The sequence below is a fragment of the Phaseolus vulgaris genome, chromosome 1 (assembly GCF_051622355.1).
Source record: "Phaseolus vulgaris cultivar YP4 chromosome 1, ASM5162235v1, whole genome shotgun sequence".
In the NCBI taxonomy this organism is placed as follows: domain Eukaryota; kingdom Viridiplantae; phylum Streptophyta; class Magnoliopsida; order Fabales; family Fabaceae; genus Phaseolus; species Phaseolus vulgaris.
In genome coordinates this window covers 29756420-29780269 of record NC_143498.1, presented here as the reverse complement: position 1 = coordinate 29780269, position 23850 = coordinate 29756420, and the positions used below count along the sequence as shown (strand labels likewise).

The following is a 23850-nucleotide window of genomic DNA, read 5'->3' as shown; positions in this document are numbered from 1 at the left end:
ACGAACATGCATGATGATTTCTTATCTCAGAAAAATGTACACCGCAACTAAAAGTGAAAGCTACCCTCCACACTGCACAACACCAACTCCTCTGTAGCTAAATAAACACCAAGCTTCTCTATAGCTTTTTCCAAAATAAAGGAGACAAGGACAAAGTTGGATTTAAAAAATTATGTAAAATGGATATAAAAAATGATATGATGCAGAGAAAAATTGCCTATAACCAAACCGTCCTATTTTTTTTTATTATTTTACATAGGTTATGGTTAATTTGATGGTTGAAATTGTGCAGTGAGGGTGATTTCGGATTGTGTTGGATGGGGGCTTTAATAGTGAGCAAGGAAGCATAAAGAAGGGATGCAATTTATGAGGGGCTTTAATGAGAGCATGAATGTTGGGATGTTCAATAACTGATTTTAGGAGTTTTGAAATTGCTTTATTGAAAGAAGTTACTTTGCTGTGTTGTTAATGCCTGCCTTCGAGAAAGAAGATTGATGATAACAGAAATGAATTTTGACAAGCAAAGTTGGAGAATATTTTGTGGCTATCAAACACCATCAGAAATTGGAAATTCATGATTCACACTTCGAAGTAAGGTACTACTATAAAATTGATGTTGGTTACATTTCCTGTAGTTAATTAATAACCAAAAGACAAGTCACATTTTTTGAAATGGAGGTAAAAGGTCAATGGTTTTAGGTGGAGAAGCTGAAAATGTACTTATTTACTTTCAGGCAGAAAAGGATATTTATCTCACTGGAATTATAACCTAAATATTTTATTGTTTAAAGTAATTTATAATCAAAACTTTAGCAAGTCTGATGGATATTTAAATTTATTTTGTATTTAAAACTCATCTTGCAAAGATGAGCTGAAAGGAAAAATAAAGAAATAAAAGATTATTTTTCTTCCAAAATTCAAGTTATAGGAAGCTTGGCGATGGATAGAAAGAACTACAGCTGCATCAGAATAATTCGAAGTTATAATTTACGTTCCAATTTGGCAAACAAATCATGCAAGGTATTAAATATCTGATATCTTCAATAGCGATTATAAACGGATATCTAATTAAGATGTACACTATTAGCTAAATATTTTTTACTCTTAATTTTGAAAAAATTATGAAATTATCTGTTCATTCCATGTTTTATTCAACGTTCTTCCCTTTTTTCTCCCACAGTAAGAATAGTATTATCGAGTCTAGTAACAACTGAAGAATTTGGAGTATCGAAAATATCATAATTTTAATTGTTAAAGTAAAAGAATACAAAAAATACAATGCAGTGTAAAGCTTCACCCCTCTCCCTTAATGATGAACTAAGATTTACATTTGATACTTCCAAAATAGGAGCTCACAAGTGGGAGTCATCACAAAAAGTAATTGGAAAAAGAACTACGAAACAGGTTATAGATAGAGGCGTCATCGGGGGATAAAACACACAAAATTGGCATGATGTATTCATAATCACAAACATCTGAAGCATTTGTGAGATGTACAGACCATACAGAGTATTCCTTTTCACCTTCCCATTAAGCAAGATTATCTGCCTTAGAAAGGGGCAAGTCACATGATTTCGTAGTTTAGGCACCAGCTTGTTCCAAAAAAATTCCCTGCCAATAAGATCAGGATCATCAGTGGGCAAGTAAAATAACCTGGTAATAGAAAACCTGCCACCAAAACCTGAATCATGCTTAGTTCTCAAAAAACCAAAACTTTGGATCAGATACTTGCAATCAAAATAATTAGTGATAGATAAAAAAAAATTCAACTTCGATCAAGGTATAGCAATTATCATTATAAATAACCTCAGCTTTAAGAAAGAGCAACAGTCCATGAAGCTCCTGGCTGGTGAGGAATGGAAAGGATAGATGTAAGCCTTATCCCCATAAGGGGACAGACTGTTTCTATGATTTGAACCTGTGACCTTCCCATTCACAAGTCAGAAACCTTCTCATTGTGCCACGGCTTACCCTCTAAATAATGTGGCCACTGAATTGCCAGTCACTTAACAGGGTTGAGCAGTTTGATACAGGCATTTTTCTCTTATTTATAATTTATAGTGTTACCAATATGAAAGTTCCTTTAGGGAAAATTTGAAAGTTTGGGTATTTGTAGATAGGTATACCAATGCAACAAAAAATAAGCAGAGAATTGATATAGGTTGCTCATACCATTCAACTGTTAGTTTTTAAGTGCTTGCAATTTCAGCCTTCTTGTGCATATGAAACCAAGTTTTTTCTAGCAAGTATCATCACTTGTCTCTGCTTGAAAATATTTTGGCTCAGTTTTACGCCTCTCCACTAACCAAACTGCTTTCATCTTTGACAGACCCACTACCAACTGCTTTGTTGCTACTCTTCTTTGTTTTGTCTTTGTTAGTGAAAGGCTTATCCTCGGAAGAGCTGACCAATCTCCTGACAAACTTTTTAGACGGAAGTACTGAATCATCCTCTGAACTCCTTTTAGAAGAGGCTGTGATTTTGGGAGTGCTAGACTTATCCTTAGACTTTTCAGGTGATTTTGATGAAGTTTCTGTGTCGTCAGCTAGTTCACCAGTAGACTGTTTAATATTTGAGTTGTCTGGATTCGTATCAGGAAGCAGTGCCCGGTGACTCAGGCGCAGCTGGCCCTTTTCATTTATCTGCAGTGCATGCTTAAAATCATAAGACAGAATACCTACCTCACAATATGGTAAAATCAAATCAAGAATCATATTTGTCAGATATTTGAAAATCAGAATAGAATATTCTACATTTTCTGTGCAGTAGTTTATCAGCAAGAAGTCTCTAAATTAAAGAAACGATATATCTTGATTTTTAACAAGATAGAGTAAAACGACATAGTTAATACTTCATAAAAGTGGGTCTGGAAGTAATGAAAAGGTGGTTAACTTGACCAATTTTACCAATTTCATAAAAAAAATTCAATCTGTAAAGCAGAATATAGAAAAAAATTAAAAATTAAAAATGAAGAAATTTCAGTTTGTAAGAATGTCTCTCACGTGTAATAGCTGACAGATAATTCTTCCATAATTGAGCCGATTGTCAGAATCCATTACAACAAATCAACAACTCACAGGATTGTCTGTTACAACAGACTTGCCAATAGCGTTGGTTATGATTCTTAGCCAAATGCATAAAAACATAAGAACTGTATTCACTGATCAGAGTTCATAACAGTAAAATGGATTACTACAGACATCACTAAACAATGTCTGATAGTCTTTAGGCTTTCCTTAATATTCTTACTGAAACTGAAACTGCCATCCACAAAGGCATGGATATGGTTAAGGCAAAGAACTGACTGTATCTATTATTCTATCAAGTACTGTTTAGCTCAGCTTCACTTCCACTTCAGAGAATGGGAAAGGAGATGTATAAGATGTCTTGTATTGGCTACAAATATGGAAAAAATACTGACTCAGAAAATGCTCTCCCTTGGAGCTAGATGCTGGGATGAATTAGGTTCAGTTCCTTTCTAATGGGTAAGTTGAAAGCTAAACATGTATTGCAGGAATTTAAGGGATAGAAACCCAAGATCTGATCATTCATATAAAGCAAATAACATTAAATATAGTGACATTAACCACTGCTCTAAGTTCAATTAAAACAACCACTTTTCTCTACCAGTTCCTCCCTTTGTTTTCTAGTCATGGAGGCAGAACGAGCAAATTAGAGAGCAGAGCAGAAAGAATGAGGTAAGACAATTCGTACACATTACAGTAAAATTGTACTTTACATAACCTATTCTGACAGACTTCGTATGTAATTAAATCTCGTAAATATTTTAATTAGGATAAATTTAAGTTTCCGTATTGTTTGGTATATTTTAGTAAAGCAGACATGCAGATTTTTATACATTGTAAAACCTTGAACAGTTGGATATTCAGAAATTTCAATACTATCCTTTCAAGTCCCTGATCATCAAATTATACTAAATTACATGAACAAAATAATATGATTACCATATGTTTCTCGAAGGAAATAAAGCACAAATCATGCAGTCAATTATCAATAGAATATTACAAACACCCTCAACTCAAAACATGTATGTAACTCACTAAAATAACCCACTAAATTTGACAAACACCAAATGAAGACATAGCTTGGCTTAATTATAGCACCATTAAGAAAAAAGAGTTACTACAACATTGCATATTGAGCGATTGGTAAATTTGAGCATGATTCATAACTAACATCTAGTAACATGATATACCTCTATAAGCTTTACATCAATGTGATCTCCCACTTTGAACACCTGCAGGGATGCAAGTCAAATATTATTCCCGCATTATTTGCTTATGCTGTTAATTTTATTTGGAAAATGTAATCAAAAGAAAATGCTTACATCTTCTGCCTTTGGTAGCCAACTTGAACTCAGTTCACTGATATGACAAAGTCCCTACATAAAATAAGAAATGTTGGATATGGTTAGAAATATGAAAATTTTCTGATGATATTATTTTAGAATATTTTAGCGTGCTTAGATTATGTCTTAGGATTTACTTTCTTTTATAATTCATGATTTGTTTTCTTATTTAATTATCACTTTTTCATTGTATAAATTATAGTTGTTGTTTACTACCATAAGCTTTTTTGTTGACAACCCTAGCTCTATCTTTGTCTCGGGTGCATATATTGGCTCTGTTGGAGATTTCACATTAACTAGAGATGTGATCATATCTCAATATATAAGTGGGCCTTGTGTCACCTACTATTGAGTTATGCCTAAATGCCATGCTTGAGATGTCCAGTCTTCAGCATGAGGAGATGTTGAAGAACTCACATTGATTAGAAATAAGGTTAAATTATAATATATAATTTGGTTCCAAATCACACCTTATAAACCAATTTTATGAGGATGAGTTAGGCTTAAACTCGCTTCTTAATATGATAACAGAGCTTATTCTAGTAAAGTTCATTGAGGCTATTGTGGCAGTTATCGAGCTCCTATTGAACAACCTACAATCTTATGCTATGCTTGATATGTTCATTCTTCAGTGTGAGGAGGTATGTTGGAAATCCCATATCAAGTACGAACAAGATTATCAAACTCGAGAGTCTAAGTAAACTCGTGGGAGCTCCATAGACTCAACTCATATATGAAAAAAATTATTTAAATAATATAATTAATCAAAGTAGTTAAAGCAAATAAGTCCATAACTAACTAAAATAACTATAAGTGAATGAGAATTATATAACTTCAAAAGTATCCCAAATAAATAGGTTTACACAAATATTACAAAAGTTAGGTTGTTAAAGTCATAGAAATTAAATAATTACAAAATGAAAAAAATGTCAAGTTTATGTCCAATTCTCTAATGATACTTGAATCTAAATATTCCTACACTCACAATCTTTAAACAATAATTATCTTTCACCCTTTTACCAATCCCATTAATTTCTATTTCGTGCTTCTATCCAAAATCTGATTTATTGCATGGAACAATTTTACTTATACTTTCAATAGATGAAAATATGGATTGTCCCCAGTTGAATTTGATTCACTCCCAGACACATACCTTAAAAAATCATGAATTTAAAAAATAAAATATTCTGAAATTAAAAATACAATTCAATTGCAAAATAAATTCAAAATTTTCATAGTCTGTAATATGGAGATATGCACTGCTCAAAACTCCCTAATTAATTGCAGTTTTGGCTCAAATATCCCTAAGTAATTGCAATGTCTGCTCAAATCTCCTTAATTGTAGTGTTTGCTCAAATCTCCCTAATTAATTACAGTGTCTGCCCTAATCTCCCCACTTAGAAAGAAATATCTTGCACCAAGCAAAGAAAACACAAACCAACAACACCACGTCTTCTCTTACCTAATAAGAGAGACCACCGCAGATTGAAACCCCGACGACATGATCATTGTGCCAGATGAACGTGACAACCACCACCACCACACCAAATGAACACGACCACCACACAATCACGAATGCAATCATCGCACAACTGAGACGAACACGATCACAGAAAGAGACGAGGCGAGCGATAAAGGAAACCATAAATAGGATGAACCCTAACGCGGGAACCCTAACACGACATTGTTTTAGGTTTAAATCTGGACTTGCCAACTAGAAAACAGACTCGCGAGTTCAACCGAGTTTACGACAAGTCTACCGATTTTGGTCCAAAAACGAGTTTGCTTTCGAGTTAACTCGGCTAGGGTGAGTGGGAACGTAAACTCGGACGAGTTAACTCGCGAGTTTGATAACCATGAGTAAGAATAAGGCCAGTTTATAAGACACACACACACACACACATATATATATATATATATATATATTTATTTATAAGCTAAACCTCAACTTAAAAGTTGGTTTTGTGAGGTTAAGTTAGGCATAAACCCACTTGCTAAGAGCCTTTTCTATGTCCTAGATGCAAATAGGGCGTGTGAACTGCACATACCAATACCGATAGTAGTGCGTGCCATTTTTATCGGTGACCCAATTGTTGGTGTTGTGATCACTAATGAGATGCACACTTTTGTCCCACCACTAACAGCAACAACTAACGGATGATGGTGGCAGCAGCAGAAACAAGGTCCCAAAAGTCGGAAGCTCTAACACCAACTTGAATCATGGGAAGGAATAAAAAAGTATTTTATTAATTACAATCATGCTAGTTACATTCTCAAGTCCTCTATTTGTAACCTTCTCTAAAAAGAGGAATAAAATCAACTGGAACAAATGTGTAGATTCTAGGGATATTTTTCCTTATTACTACAGATATTAGGATAATTTTATCCTAATAGTCCCCTATTTACAACAGTATATTATAGCTAAGGTCAGGGGATTTATTTTTAATACATTCAACTCTTCTAATTATAGGGGTACAGATTTGTTCCATTTTAGTATATAATTTGATTTTTTCTTTCAATTCTTAGGATCCTGATTAATGCATATACTTCTCTAATTTAAACCTGCGTTGTATCCAAATAGTGGTGATAGAGTTTGAGATTTCCGATCAACAGAAGCAAACCCCATTTTCTTTCAAAACTTTTTAAAGCATTTACTAAAAATTTGCAAACATCAAAAAGGAAATGCTTTCTGATCATCTGATAGTTATTAACATAATAACATGAAGTATAACTTCAAAACATTTACAAGGTTTAAGAAACAAAACACAAATGACACAACTTCACTAGAAAACCCAAAATTGAATTAAGTGTAAGAAGCAATCAAATGATATCTGCTTCTAATTATCTATGTTTATGTTTTTGGCAACAACTAGGTGGAATTATGTACCTCTCGTCCAGGTGCTATCTCTACAAAAACTCCATATGAAGCTATTGATTTGATTTCACAGTTCCTGAAGTATAGAAGGCAGCACAATTATACATACAATTTATCAATAGTTCTCTTTTGCAAACAAATTAGAAAATAATTAAGGAAAAGAAAGAGGAATATTTTTTGGCTAAATTATGTTTTGAAAAGCTTTAATATTATGAATTTTTATTAGATCCCTCATTTTTAAAAGGTTGTAATTTAGACCTCATTTTGCTTATTTTCTAACCTCTCTAAATATCACTCATTTTCTGTTTGGTCCCAAAATAGAACCCAAACAAAGAGACTAAATGGGTACAAAAAAAGTAAAACTAAGGAATTCCGGGGAACAGTTGTGAGAATCATAATAAGAAAGAAATTTGTGAGAAAAAGAAAAATAAATGAGGAAACACATATAATCAGAAAAAGAAGTGATAGCTACCTATATATGTCACCAATAGTTGGAACCATCATCAAACTACTAATAATAGCTTTAGACCTCTCTAAACTTAGCAAATCTTTTGCAAATATTTTCACCTGCAAAAGCCCAAGAAGACTTATTGTATACCAATAGAATAGTTAACTGTAATAAATAATATTGTAAGAGCATGTCAACAAGCTGATTGTTCTCGTACAGTGCCATTATCGTCTGCATCAATAGCTTCTACTCCAGATTCCTCGATAATGCTCTTGATTTTTTTCCCACCAGAACCAATTATAAGATTTACTCTATCTGGATTTACCTATAAAAAATGAGCACGTGATAACCCATAGATGATAGAGTGATAGCCAATGAAGGAGAAAAAGGAAAGCAAGAAACAGACCTTCATAACGTATATCAAAGGAGCAAATTTGGAAAGCCTATTTGCTGGAGGAGGTGAGCAATTCATCATTGCTTCTAAATTAGGTAACAAAAGGGAGAAAGATATTTAAGATGTCAACAATAATCAAAGAAAATTAATTTAAAACTTCAAAAATATAAAAAAGTTTTTTTTTCTTCTGTATTCACACACATATTATACAAGTTTCAACGTTTGATTGATCTGACTAACTGCTGAGTACAGAGATGCCTGTTTACAGGCTATTTTGCTGAGTACATAAAAATTACATTCTCTTCCCAGAACTCTTCCCAAATGACACTCAACCTCCATTTAGTTTTTAGTTAGACACTTACCTATCTAGTGTTTATTATCAAGTTACATTCACATCCCTATTATTTAAATCAAAGCAATAAATTTAAGCATAATGTTGAAATATGGTGTAAATATGATGCATTTACTGTACAATAAATATAGATTGATTGGATAATAAATATAGATTTGTTTGTAAGAAATCCCTAAAATTAAGAGATTGAGATTAGGAGTTTATTTGGTAAAGTTTCTGTAGATTTAGAGTCTTTATGTCTAGAGATTTATTTCCTTTTATTAGGATTTCATTTTTCCTTTACGTACAAATATATTGTTTTTTTAGATCAAGAATAATAATTCCATAATTATTGCTTAATGCCAACACTTTTTTTAACATGGTATCAGAGCCCTAGGTTATTCCTGGAGTTCTGGTTTCTAATTTTACCACTTATGACCATCATTGCCTTTATATCTTCAAGAGGGTGCAGCCTTACTTGCTGCAGTTTCATTGCATTGTTGTTTCCTCCTATTTGTAAAATCACCCATTAGACAACCAGTTGCTGATTTGCATCAACATGATGTCTGAGCCAAAATCATAGAGTGAGGACTCAATATTGAGAAGATAGAAAGACTGAAAGACCTATTGGGAACACTTGATAAACTCTCTGAATTGTACTCTCTTACTCTTTCAAGTAATGTTTCTTATATGAGTGTCTCATAGTGCTAACTCTTGAATTGTAGATTCGGGAGCTACAGATCATATGACATACTCACCTCAACTCTTTCCTTCTTATACCCCATCTCCAAGCTGTAGGAAAATTATTATTGCCAATAGCCTTTTAGCTACATTTGCAGGATATGGAGATATCTATTTATCTTCCAACTTATTCTTAAAAATCTTCTACATATCCGAAAATTTTCAACAAGTCTTATCTTTGTCAAAAGGCTAACATATGACCTCTTTTGCCTTGCAATGTGTTCTCCATCTTTGTGTGTTTTACAGGAGCAGGATTTGGGAGGAGGATTAGACTTGCTAAGGAAAGAAATGGACTTTACAACTCAGAACCATCTCAAGAATCCAAACCTAACCAATCCATGTCTCTACTCAACATATAAAATAAAGACACTCTTTAGTTATACCACTATCGCTTAGAACATCCTTCATTTTCTATTTTAAAAATTATGTTTCCCCATTTATTCGAATGTCTAGATACAACAAAGCTGCATTGTGAGACTTGCGAATTAGCAATAATAGAAATCACAACCTTTCCAATTAATATAATGATATATGGAGACCATCTACTATACCAAAGATCTCAGGGGTGCATTGGTTTGTAATTATTATTGATAATTGCAATAGGGTTATTCGGCTCTATTTCCTTAAACAAAAATCTAATGTGAGCACTATTGCTCCCTGTTTTAATTAATGATTCAAAATCAAGTTGGGGTCAACATAAAAAGATTTAAGTCTGACAATGCTAGGGACTATTTCAACCAAATTGTGTCTACTAAATTTCAATCCAAGAATGATTGCGTTTCAAATAATACTTGGTTGTTTAGGAGTGACTAAGATCCAAAGCATAGTCGTCTTGTATTTTGCAGCTAAAGTTTACCTAGTGAAACACAATCAAATCGATAATCTTTGTTAACAGACAAACCAATATAAAAATATAAAGTGTAAATCCACCTTTACTCTTAACACTGAGATGGGATATTATTGAACTATAATCTAACCTTGAAGAAGAAGAGTCTTAACTAGATTTGAGAAAACATCTTGACAATGAGTTTGTCCAATTAAACTTTATCTAACTATTTTTAATCAGACGAAGATTTTGCGAAAAACTACAATTCAACCCTCCCTTGTGTATATCACCTGTTTTTCTCAACTTAGAAGTAATGTTTACGGTAGAATAATAACAACGCAAGTGAAAATTGGAAGTTCCAATAGTGCCTTTAAAAGTAATAATTGTAATCTTGTTTAATCAAACAAAAAGATGGGTGAAATTCAAAAAGAATACAGTTGAAAGAAATAGATGAAATATATTTTTGAGATTTTTTACAAATGTGATTACAGTCTCCAAGAGAAAGACACTTGCAGACAGTAGATAGAATTATTCAGTACTTACAAGCCTCTCCAGGAAAAGGATTGTTATTCAAAAACGGGGAAAACTTATCCATGAAAGTATATACTGATGCTGACTATGCAGGATCAATTGTTGATAGGAGATCCACCACAAGGTAATGCATGTTCTTGGGTGGAAATCTGGTGACATGGAGGAGCAAGAAGCAAAATGTAGTTACAAGATCAAGTACAGAGGCAGAATTTAGAGTCATGGCTCAAGGGGTGTGTGAACTATTATGGATGAAGATCATACTTGATGACCTAAAAATAAAATATGAAGCTCCTATGGGCTTGGCGTGTTATAATAAGTCCGCTATCAGTATTGCACACAATCCGGTTCAACATGATCGAACAAAGCACATAGAGATAGATCGACACTTTATTAAGGAGAAGTTGAATAATGGTCTTATAGCCACTGAGTACATCCCTTCAAGACTCCAATCGGCAAATATGTTTACTAAGGGACTTCTCACAAAATAATTCGAAGGTCTTACTTGCAAGTTGGGAATGATAGATATACATTCACCAACTTGGGGGGAGTGTTGCATAATCAGAAGAATTATGTTATAATTAAGTGCAGATTCCATTCTATATTTATTATGAAAGATTTGTTAGTGATTTGATTTTATTTGATTTGTACAACTTTAAACACCCATTATTTCTTGCTTTCATTACCTATTATTTCTTTCCTTAATTAGGTTGTAAAACAATCTATAAATAGAGACTGTAATCACATTTGTAAAATATATCAGAAATACATTCCATTTATTTCTTTCAACTGTTACGAAATGTACAAATTCATTAATTGCAACATATAAAACTCAAGTTTTAACTTTACCAAGTATATGCTTCCTGCCCTCTCTTGCTTGTTGGAGTGCCTTTCTCATTATGGGCAAAGTGATTCCAGCCACCTGCAACAATTAGCAAACAATAACATAAAAAATATAGACACTAACTAAAATAACTTATTCAGGACAAGAAATGAATAAATAATAAGTAAAAGGTAGTTAATCAATACATAAATGTTCTCCCTTGAAAAACGTAGGCTTTCAAAATCCAAAACAAACATAAAAAGAGGAAGTGAGCATATCAAGATATATAATTAAAATGTTCATAATATTTACCTTAATGTCCATTTGAAATGCTGTTATGCCATCTTCATTTCCAGCAACCTGCATTTTATCATTGTTGTTATAAAATAAGAGAAATATCTAATGATATACTTTTTATATTTAGAATATTTTAGAGTATGCTATACATGATTTCTAGAGAATTATTCTTCTTTTATATATTATGAATTCTTTTCTTCTTTGTATTTATAGGCTCATTCATAAGAATCAGATTTGTTAGAGTTTGATACATAGGTATATCATATCACATATAGGTAGGAATAAAATTTCCAAATTATGAATATAATTTCCAAATTATTTACAAGTTATTGCGAACATCCTATATAAACTGGACTTTGTTCTTTACCCTAGACACTATTTAGCTTGTCCAATACCTTTTCTCTCTTTCAACATGGTAACATACTGGTACCAACCTCTTTGACCCATTTTGTCACTATTTCTATGTCGAGTTCCCAAAGACAAAAGAAATAGAAACTCCAACCATTCATTATGTCTAATTATGTTGTCAAAAGTTTATTGTTCGCTTGACCCTTCTTCTTGTCATCCACAACCTCAAACAGCCACCATCACTGTGAACTACCCACTTTCATGGTACATCTTCCAATATCCTTCTTCATTGACCACAACTTTTCTCGTGACATGTATATATTAGTGGCTCTTAAAAAAAGTGGACTAGCATAACTCAACCTTACAAAATCAACTTATAAAATGAAGTTTGTACCTACTTATATACTATGAAATGTCTTTATCTTTAGTCGATGTGTGATGTCCAAACCCTCCTCCACTATAAGTCTAACTCAACCGTATAAAACCAACTTATAACATTATGACTAATTCTTTTCCAACTTCCCACGGCTAGAGAATGTTATGCCACACTTTTTTTTAAACCAATTTGCAATTCACTTAAATATTTTGAAACCTAATGACTCATTCTCTTCCAACTTCTCCCACAGTACTCACTGAACAGTTGCTACCCCATAATTAATTTTTTCTAAGCCAATTTATGGACTCCTTCTCTTCCAACTTCCCCACTGTAGTGATTGGATTCTGTTGGAGATCCCACATCGACTAGAGATTAGGACATTTCATTGTATATAAGTGGGTGCAAACCTCACTCCATGAGTTGGTTTTATGGAGTTGAGTTAGGCTTAAAGTCTACTTTGTAATATGGTATCAGAGCCATTTCGAGCCTATCTTAGCAAGTGTTTGTTGGGTTTATCAGGTCATCCGCTATCGGGCCGTTATCGGACCACCCATAATATGTTATCCCACGCACGAGTTGTCACTCTCGGCGTGAGGGGGTGTGTTGGAGATCCCACATCGACTAGAAATTAGGACATTTCATTGTATATAAGTGGGTGCAAACCTCACTCCATGAGTCGGTTTTATGGAGTTGAGTTAGGCTTAAAGTCCACTTTGTAATAATTCCAAGAATAAAAAGTCATGACTCCCACTCTCCCCTCCCCTCATCTATTTAATTTTACTGTACACTGCATTCCAGATGCAATTTTCTTTCTTCCTTTGTTTTTCTCACCACAACCATAGTGCAATTTTCTTTTCATTTTTTTTTCCACTGCACTGTACCCAGACTGCAATCTCGAATTCCCATCATTAAAATGACTTCTACACCCGTGACGAAAACTCCAAAAATGCTCCAAGAAATAGGAGAGATATTGCTTGGACCACTATATTTAAGTTGTTTGTGATACTAGAAAACTTCTATGCAAATACGGTCAAAAGGTATTAACATGGAGAGTTTATCAATTGAAGCATCACTTGCCTGGTACTCAAAAGGATGTTAGAGCATGCAAGGATGCTCCTGATGAAGTTAAAAAGGAAGTGTGGGAAATTGTTGGTTTGCAACAAAAATTAAATAAGAAATAAAGCCTTAATATGGATGATGAGATGATAAAAGCTAGTGAGGAAAGAAACAACAATGAGGAATATTTCTTTGTGTTTTTAAGGATCTAGCCACAAGGAACACTATTGGAATTACTAAAGAGCAGAACGGGTTATATTATTTACAGCATGAAGCAAATAAAAAGTGTGCTAGACTACAAGCACACACTTCTAATCTTCAGCAAGGTCGTGAATCTTGGTCAACCTCTCAGATATGGCTTCAACTCAGACGTCTTGGTCATCCTCTCAGAAAGACACTTGCAGGCAATAGATAGAATTATTTAGTATTTAAAAGCCTCTCCAGGAAAATGATTACTATTCAAAAAGGGGGGAAACTTATCCATGAAAGTATATACTGATGCTGACTATGCATGATCGATTGTTGATAGGAGATCCACCACAGGCTACTACTGCATGTTCTTGGGTGGAAATCTGGTGACATGGAGGAGCAAGAAGCAAAATGTAGTTACAAGATCAAGTGCAGAGGCAGAATTTAGAGCCATGGCTCAAGGGGTGTGTGAACTATTATGGATGAAGATCATACTTGATGACCTAAAAATAAAATATGAAGCTCCTATGGGCTTGGCGTGTTATAATAAGTCCGCTATCAGTATTGCACACAATCCGGTTCAACATGATCGAACAAAGCACATAGAGATAGATCGACACTTTATTAAGGAGAAGTTGAATAATGGTCTTATAGCCACTGAGTACATCCCTTCAAGACTCCAATTGGCAAATATGTTTACTAAGGGACTTCTCACAAAATAATTCGAAGGTCTTACTTGCAAGTTGGGAATGATAGATATACATTCACCAACTTGGGGGGGAGTGTTGCATAATCAGGAGAATTATGTTATAATTAAGTGCAGATTCCATTCTATATTTATTATGACAGATTTGTTAGTGATTTGATTTTATTTGATTTGTACAGCTTTAAACACCCATTATTTCTTGCTTTCATTACCTATTATTTCTTTCCTTAATTAGGTTGTAAAACAATCTATAAATAGAGACTGTAATCACATTTGTAAAATACCTTAGAAATATATTTCATCTATTTCTTTTAACTAAAACGAACTAGAAACAAAAAACACGGAAGGAACCCAACTTAACTTCCAAAATATCATCAAAATAATCACGTGAAAAAATAAGTATCACAAGTTCAATGATGTAAATCACAACCTTGAAATCCATATCTCCAGATGCATCTTCAGATCCAACTATGTCAGACAGAATAAGCGGAGTTCCATCCCCACCAAATTCTTTGGTGTCTAGTACCAAACCCATTGCAATTCCAGCAATGGAACACTTAATAGGAACCCCAGCATCTTGCAATGCTAAGCAACCTCCACAAACAGAAGCCATGCTATAATAAAATAAAATAAAAAATTAATATTAAACATGGAAACTTTAAAAGCTAAGAGAAAAGAACAATAGTATAGTGTGCAAAAATATAAGAATGTTTATTAATAGGATTACTTGTAATTGTGTGTTGCGTACACATGTGTACAAATATAATAATACCAGTTACAAAGATAATAAATAACTACTACTACTTCCTAAGGTACAAACTAAGCTAAACACAATAACTAAGCTACTTGGAAGAGTAATACTCAATAAATGCTCCTATTTCCGGCAATGTGTGCTCCGTCTCGAACAATGGTATTCAAGCTTATTAGATTAGATCAAGCATTAGTTATTACATTATTAGGATGGAGATTAGTGTCTGATTAGCAAATATTAGAGTCAGTTTGAACAAGTTTCTTCATAAAATCCTTCTAGATTAGAAAATAAGAAAAATTGAGCATAGCTTCTACATAAGCTAAAACTAGTTTATGCATGAGCTAATTTGTAGAAGCTCTCTCATATAGCTTTTCTATTTTTTTATTTTTAACTTGTGCACAAGCTAATTGTTGCATAAATAGGAGAGAATTATTCTGAAATTAAGTGCAGATTTCATTCTCTATTTATTAGGAGAGATTTGATATCTTTTAGTGATTTGATTTGATTTTTATAACTTCAATTACCTATTATTTCTTTTCTTAATTAGGTTGTAAACTGTTTATAAATTGAGACTGTAATCACATTTGTAAATAAATCTCAGAAATACATTTCATCTATTTTTTTCAAATTGGTATTAAAGCCCTAATCTGAGAGACTCTACTTCTGCAAAAAAAAGAAAATCTGAGCAACCTTCATTGCTGCAATTATTTTTCTGGGCAGCATTCATTGCTGCAACTATTTTTGTTCTTTTCTCTGTTGACCACCACTATGTGTCGTTTACCGCCACTACAAGCCCCGACATTCACGGTTAAGCGCCGCTGCTGGGAAATTTTTCCGGCAATTTTTTTCCGAACAGGGACAACCTCTAGGTTTTTTTTTCAATCTGCAAAGCCCAATCAGTTTTGTGTCATTGCTGTGAACTCTTGCCTATGTCGAATAAAAAGACAACCCCTCTTAGGTCGAATGATCTGCAGGTGTTACAAAGAAACTATCGTCTGGATGGAATCAATTACTTGAAATGGGCCCAGTAATTTCGTGCTACCCTCAAGGGAAGGAAGAAATTGAATCACCTAGAACGGAACCCTCCAGCCAATACTAACCCTAAATATGAAGATTGGGACGATGAAGACTTTCTTATCATGACTTGGTCATGCAATTCTATGACACCAGAGATTAGCCAAAATTGTATGTTCTTCTCCACTGCTAAGGAGATTTGGGAAAACCTTTGTCAAACGTACTCTATGAAAAAGGATATTGCAGCATGTTACGAGATAGAAAACAAGATCTTCAATACCAACCAAAGCAGCCTTTCAATATCAAACTACTATAGTATGTTGAATGGTTTAAGGATCGAATTAGATCAACATCAAAATTTGAAAATGAAGTGCACAAATGACTCTATCACACTAGTATAGTTCCTTGAAAGAGTATGAATATTTAAATTTTTTGTTGGATTGAACCCTAAGTTTGATCCAATTCGGATTCAGATTTTTGGGTAAGGAAAAACTTCCTTCACTCTCAGAGGTTTTTCACATTGTAGGAGAGGAAGAAACTTGGAGGTCAGTAATGTTGGATGGAGCAACTCCGTTGATAGTTCAACTCTGGTTGCTGGCAACTTTGTTGCTAGTTCAATTTGGCTACTGGAAAGGGCCCTATAAGAGGTCCATTCCCTTCATTTGGAAAGCCTCCCACAAAGGCTAATCGTGATGATCGTTGATCCAACTATTGTAAGAAGACGGGTCATACTAAGGAAAGGTGCTTCAAACTTCATGGAACGAAGAAGGTCTTGCAATGCAGCAGAGGATTCAAAGGTACCATAGAAAGGCATGCTAATCAAGCATCATCTGACTCTGAAATTGCGGAAACCCAACCTTCCCCTCCCGTAGCAAAGGAGGTCCCAACTCTGTACAAAGAAGAGTTGGAACGTTTATAAGCTCTCATGAACTCACTTAGTAAGACTTCTAGTTCTTGTTCTTTAACCATGAGTGGCAAGAGTTCTAGCATCCTTTAATGCTTCTAGGACTGAGAATATTTGGATTATAGACTCAGGTGCTACTGATCATATGTAACCAATATGTTACTGTTGCTAATGGTTCCAATACCCACATTATTGGTTGTGGTAACATCCACCTTCAACCTTCCTTTCCTTTAAAAATTGTTCTTCACATTCCCAAACTTGTCTATTCATAAGATTATGCAAAATTTAAATTGTGTAGTGATATTTTTATTCCCATTATGTTTTCCAGGATCTTACCACAGGCAGGACGATTGGAATTGCTAAAGAGCAAGACGAGTTATATTACTTACAACAGGAAGATAATAAAAAGTGTACTAGATTGCAGGCACACACTTCTAATCTTCAACAAGGCACTAAATCTTGGTCATCCTCTTAGATATGGCTTCAGCACAGACGTCTTGGTTATCCTCGTTTTAGTACCGTAAAGTCTTTATTTCCTGTTTTATTTACAAAATTATCGGTTGAGTCTTTTCATTGTGATGTTTGTCAGTTTTCTAAACACAATAGAACAACTTTTCTTCTGAATAATAATAGAAGTTCTAAACTTTTTTTATTTTATTCATTTAGATGTATGGGGACCTTCACCTATTCGTAACATCTTGGGTGCAAAATGGTTTGTTTCATTTATTAATGATTATACTCGCGTTACCTGGATATTCCTCATGAGAGATAAGTCTGGAATTTTTCACTTCTTTGTAAATCTTTACCATATGGTTCAAACACAATTTGAAAGTCCAATTAAGAGATTGTGTTATGATAATGGAAGAGATTATATAAACCAAAACATTTCCAAGTTCCTTAAGGAAAATGGAGTTCATGAATTAAATTGTCTGGACACTCCTCAACAAAATGGGGTTACCAAAAGGAAAAATCATCATCTCCTTGAGGTTACTAGAGCTTTACTTTCCAACCAGATGTTTCTAGACTTACTTGGGGAAGCAATCCTGACTGCCATTTATTTGATCAATAGATTACACTCTCGGGTTCTAGAGGCTGTTAGCCTTGTTCAGCTTATTATCACATGCTATCCTTCTATTCCCATTACGACTAGTCTTCAGAGTCGTGTCTTTGGTTGTCCTATTTTTGTCCATGTTCATAGTCCTTATTGGGGTAAGTTAGACCCTCGGGCCATCAAATGTGTCTTCCTTGATTATGCCTCCAACAAAAAGAGATACAAATGTTATCACTATCAAAGTCGTAAAATTTATGTTTCCAAGGATGTCACCTTTCAAGAAATAGACTCCTTTCCTAGTTCTCAACTTCAGAGGGAGAGTATTCAAGAAGCTGAGGTCCTTGAGTTGCCACCTTTTCCCTTGTTGGAAGATTTCATTCTTATGGAAAATGATAAAGACCCTACATCAACATCATTACCAAAGAAGAATAATGAGGACAAATATTTTGGGAAAAAATATCAGCGAAGGCAACAAGAACCCGTCTTGGTAGAACAACAACTTCAATTGTCCGAACCGAAGTAAGAACTCATACCCGTGAGATTCTTGAGGACACCTATGATCCTGTTTTTGAACCTAACCTAGATGATTTACCTATTGCCTTGAGAAAAGAAAAAAGATCTTGTGCCAAATATCCAATATCCGAATTTGTGTCTAGAGAAATCTTTCTATGCAGCACCGGAATTTTCTTTCGGCTATTGATTCTATCAAAATCCCTACATCAGTACAAGAAGCCTAAAAAGAAGAGAACTGGATTGGAGCCATGAATGAAGAAATGAGTGCATTAGAAAGGAATGAGACTTGGGAGATTATAAAGAGACCAAAAGATAAGAAGACAGTGGGTTGTAGGTAGATATGCACAGTTAAGTATCAGTCTGATGGCACACTGGATCGGTATAAGGCAACATTGGTTGCAAAAAGGTATACTCAAACCTATGGGATAGATTATGAGGAGACTATTGCTCCAGTGGCAAAAATGAATAGAGTCAGTATTATTCTCTCCCTGACAGCACACTTTGGTTGGGAGATGCATCAATTTGATGTTAAAAATGTCTTCTTGCAAGATCCAAGAGAAAGACACTTGCAAGCAGAAAATAGAATTATTCAGTACTTTAAAGCCTTTCAAGGGGAAGGATTGCTATTCAAGAAACGGAAAAATTTATCCATGAAAGTATATACTGATGCTGACTATGTAGGATCAATTGTTGACAGGAGATCCACCACAAGCTATTGCATGTTCCTGGGTGGAAATCTGATGACATGGAGGAGCAAGAAACAAAATGTAGTTGCAAGATCAAGAGCCGAGGCAAAAATAAGAGCCATGGCACAAGGGGTTTGTGAACTATTATGGATGAAGATGATACTCGATGACTTTAAAATAAAATATGAATCTCGTATGGGTTTGGCGTGTAATAATAAGTCTGCCATCAGTATTGCACATAATCCAAACCCTTCAAGATTGCAATCGGCAGATATGTTTACTAAGGGACTTCCTACAAAAAAGTTCAAAAATCTTACTTGCAAGTTGGGAATGATAGATATACATTCACCAACTTGAGGGGGAGTGTTGTATAATTAGGAGATAATTATTCCATAATTAAGTGCAGATTTCATTCTCTATTTATTAGGATAGATTTTATATCTTTTAGGGATTTGATATGATTTGTATAGCTTTAATTACCTATTATTTTTTGCTTTCATTACCTATTATTTCTTTCCTTAATTAGGTTGTAAACACTCTATAAATTGAGACTATAATCACATTTGTAAATATATCTCAGAAATACATTTCATCTAAACTTCTTTCAACTCTAATTTTAGCTTATGCATAATGAAATTCATTTTTCCTTTCTTATTTTTCTCTCCTAGAAGGGCTTATGAAGAAGCTTGTCCAAGCAGACCCTAACTCTTGTAATCACTCGAATTGAAAGTTAAACTATAAATACCAGAACAAATGTGTACCCAAACAAACCTTTTCATTCAATCTTGATTTTTTAGAATAATCATGCCAATTGACAAAGAAATAATGAAAATGTGAAGTTGAAAACGAAAAGAAAAAAACACTCACCTTGAAGAGCCATTGCTTTCTGTGATAGTACTCTCTAAACGTATAGTGTAAGGGAAATCATTTTCAGAAGGTAATATTCGTTCAAGGGATCTCTCAGCAAGCATCCCATGGCCAATTTCTCTTCTGCTTGGGGCACCAATCCGACCAACTTCCCCAACACATGAAGGAGGAAATGAATACTGCACAATTTATGAGGTAGAGAACAATTAGCATTCTGATATTAAGGGGAAAAAATATAACACAAATATATCTCATTCTTTCTTAGTACACAAGGTCCCGCATGCGCAAGAAGTATAGATGGAGACAAGGTTGGATTATGTCATATTTTCATCTAGTTTGCATGGGAAGAATACTTGAGAAAGATACTCGAGAATTACATCTAGTTGAGCTTGTTTGAGGTGTAGTTTTCACAAACAGGCTTGTTTAAGTTGTAGTTTTGACAAACAGGCACATCCAAACAATTTTAGAATGTTATACTCATGTGCGAATTTGAAACAATAACAACATAACAAACCTTAGAGTTGAGAGGAGCAGCAAGAAGTTTATTTATGATATAGACGGGAATAAGAAAGAAGCAAGATCTGATATTCTTGATACCATATTGGATATACAAAGAAAGAGAGAGAAAGATGCTAAGCTTTTAACACTATATATATGAACAGCCTAACAGAAAGCTATAGCTACAGCAGTGTCAGTTATAGCGTCATGATGTCGAAAGCTATAACAGCCTAACAAAAAGAATAACAGACAGCAAACAAGATAGAGCTAAACAAAAATAACAGGTATTAACATTCTGCCACATTCTCCGGCAGATCAATAGGAAATATAGCCTTTAAATATGTCAAAACAGACATGATTCTCTATTTATAATGATCAAGAATAAAAAATAAGGAATCAAAATAAAGAGTAATGAAGGATATAATCCCTGATTTTAGCTATACATATTTTCCTAGAGTATCTCCCTATTTACAAAGTATCAAATTTTTATGTCGACTTTTCTGGTAACTCTAGCAACTCTTCAGTGAGCATAAAAAAAAATAGAGAACCGCTCCAATAACCCCAGCAAAACCAAATGGCACTAAGCTAGATAAACAACAGGCACAACATGTAGGGTGTTCATGGCTCAGTGTGAATTATATTTAGAAAAAAATGAAATTTAAACCAATCAGTTTTCCTTGGTTAGAATTTTTCAATTTCTTTTAGCAGAATTAAAGCTTCCAATTTGTCCATTTTTTTAGTACAAGTCAAAGCTTCCAAATTTTCAAATTCACAATTCAAAACCATACCAACCTGATCAAGAATGGGCAAAATCATATTTTGAATAAAGGTAATATCCAAAAATTCACAATGATTCTATCATTAAAATTTGTAAAGAATGTATTTTATTGTAATTTGGTTGCATCAACTAAATAGAAAATATCACACCATTGGTTTGGTTTGTGTTTATCATATTTGTAAATAACAAGTATCTGATACCTGAATTAATAAATATCAGATTTGATTCCTTTATTTTGGGTTGGGTCCAATTAGGCTAAAATTATGAACCAATTTAATTAACTTTATTAAAGGAAAAGAAAGAATAGGGTAAATCCCTTGTGTATATTGAACACATAGGGTTATGTTTATATAGGAAAAAGAAACATATGGACTAAGCCCATTACATAAATATGAGATATCTAACAATATCTATAATATCTCATAATATCAAATAATATCTAATTATATCTAATAATATCTAACACTCCCCCTCAAGCTGGTGCATATAGATCATATGTACCCAGCTTGTTACAAATGTAATCAATCTTAGGTCCTCGTAAGGGTTTAGTAAAAATATCTGCTAATTGATTATTTGAATTATCAAACTCAGTCTTGATATCTCCTGATATAATCTTTTCTCGAATGAAATGACAATCAATCTCAATATGTTTTGTCCTTTCATGAAAAACTGGATTTGAGCTAATATGAAGAGCAGCCTGATTATCACATATCAGTGTCATTTGAGTAACCTCTCCAAATTGCAATTCTTTAAGTAACTGTTTAAGCCAAATAAGCTCACAAGTAGCCGAGGCCATAGCTCTATATTCTGCTTCTGCACTAGATCTTGCCACAACACTTTGTTTCTTGCTCTTCCAAGAGATCAAGTTATCACCAATGGAGACACAATAACCAGAAGTTGACCTTCTATCAGATGGAGATCCTGCCCAATCAGCATCTGAATAACAAACGATTTTAGTATGGTTATTATGACCATATAACAAACCTTTTCCAGGAGAGCCTTTAATGTACTTCACTATACAAATGACTGCATTCCAATGATCTTCACATGGAGAATTAAGAAATTGACTCACCACACTGACTGCAAAGGAAATATCAGGACGAGTAACAGTGAGATAGTTCAATCTTCCAACTAATCTCCTGTACTTCTCAGGATCTGAAAGAGGCTCCCCCTGATTGGGTAGAAGCTTGACATTGGGATCCATGGGAGTATCAACAGATTTCGAATTCATCAACCCAATTTCCTCCAAAATATCTAATGCGTATTTTCTTTGAGAGATAACAATACCAGTATTGGATTGTGCTACCTCAATCCCCAAGAAATATCTGAGTTTGCCAAGATCTTTGGTCTGAAAGTGTTGACAAAGGTGTTGTTTTACTTGTGAGATGCCATGGTGATCACTGCCTGTAAGAACAATGTCATCAACATATACTACAAGATAGATACACCCAGCACTCGAGTGACGATAAAAAACTGAATGATCGCCTTCACTGCGAGTCATACCAAATTGTTGAACAACATTGCTAAATTTTCCAAACCAAGCCCTAGGAGACTGCTTGAGGCCATATAAGGATTTGCGAAGACGACATACCAATCCAGAAGACTCCCCCTGAGCAACAAAACCGGGAGGTTGCTCCATATAAATTTCTTCCTGCAAATCCCCATTAAGAAAAGCATTTTTAACATCCAGTTGATAAAGAGGCCATTGTTGAAGAGCAGCCATAGCTATGAATAAGCGAACAGAGGCCATCTTTGCAACTGGAGAAAAAGTATCACCATAGTCTAAACCAAAAATTTGGGTATAACCCTTAGCCACAAGACGAGCTTTGAGACGATCAATAGTACCATCAGGACCAACTTTGATAGCAAAAATCCACCTGCAACCAACAACAGATTTCCTAGATGGTAAAGGAACAAGTTCCCAAGTTCCATTATTCTGAAGCGCATTCATTTCATCAAGCATGGCCTGACGCCAACCAAGATGGGCTAAGGCATCACCTACAGATTTTGGAATGGATACAGAAGAAATAGACGAAAGGCAGGTATAAAAGGGTTGAGATAGTCTATGGTAACTCAAAGCAGTATAATGTGGAGAGGGATTACGAGTAGAACGTATACCTTTACGGATAGCAATAGGAAGATCAGGTTCAACAGTCGGAGGTTCAACTATAGGAGCCGGAGGGGGATGAGGTGTTGGCACCAGAATAGAGTCTGCTGATGGACGATGAGACGGTTGACGACGACTATACACCTGAAGAGTTGGCGGCGGTGGTAAATTGTTAGGTGCACTAGGCACAACAAGAGGAATATTAACTTGATTAGATGAAGAAATTGAAGGAGAAGGACAAGACTTAAAGTAAAGGGAAGATTCACTGAAGGTGACATCTGCTGAAATAAAATAACGGTTTAAAGACGGTGAGAAACATTTATATCCTTTTTGTGATCTAGTGAACCCTAAAAAGACACATTTGTGTGACCTAG

General features: G+C 34.3%; 1 protein-coding gene across 2 annotated transcripts in view; it reads right to left on the bottom strand.

Moving 5' to 3' along the window:
* Positions 1–1225: 1225 nt before the first annotated feature.
* RIF10 (polyribonucleotide nucleotidyltransferase) overlaps positions 1226–23850 on the bottom strand; it is a 61715-nt gene continuing 39090 nt past the window's right edge. For both annotated transcript variants that reach the window (XM_068616265.1, XM_068616266.1), the window contains 12 exons: positions 20094–20272; positions 14738–14921; positions 11648–11695; positions 11362–11434; positions 8099–8172; positions 7910–8017; positions 7717–7811; positions 7257–7320; positions 4349–4402; positions 4217–4258; positions 2173–2642; positions 1226–1611 (listed from right to left, as the gene is read on the bottom strand). In XM_068616265.1, the coding sequence (XP_068472366.1) occupies positions 2289–2642; positions 4217–4258; positions 4349–4402; positions 7257–7320; positions 7717–7811; positions 7910–8017; positions 8099–8172; positions 11362–11434; positions 11648–11695; positions 14738–14921; positions 20094–20272 (1275 nt within the window). In that variant the 3' untranslated portion in view covers positions 1226–1611; positions 2173–2288. The remainder of the gene's footprint in view (positions 1612–2172; positions 2643–4216; positions 4259–4348; positions 4403–7256; positions 7321–7716; positions 7812–7909; positions 8018–8098; positions 8173–11361; positions 11435–11647; positions 11696–14737; positions 14922–20093; positions 20273–23850) is intronic.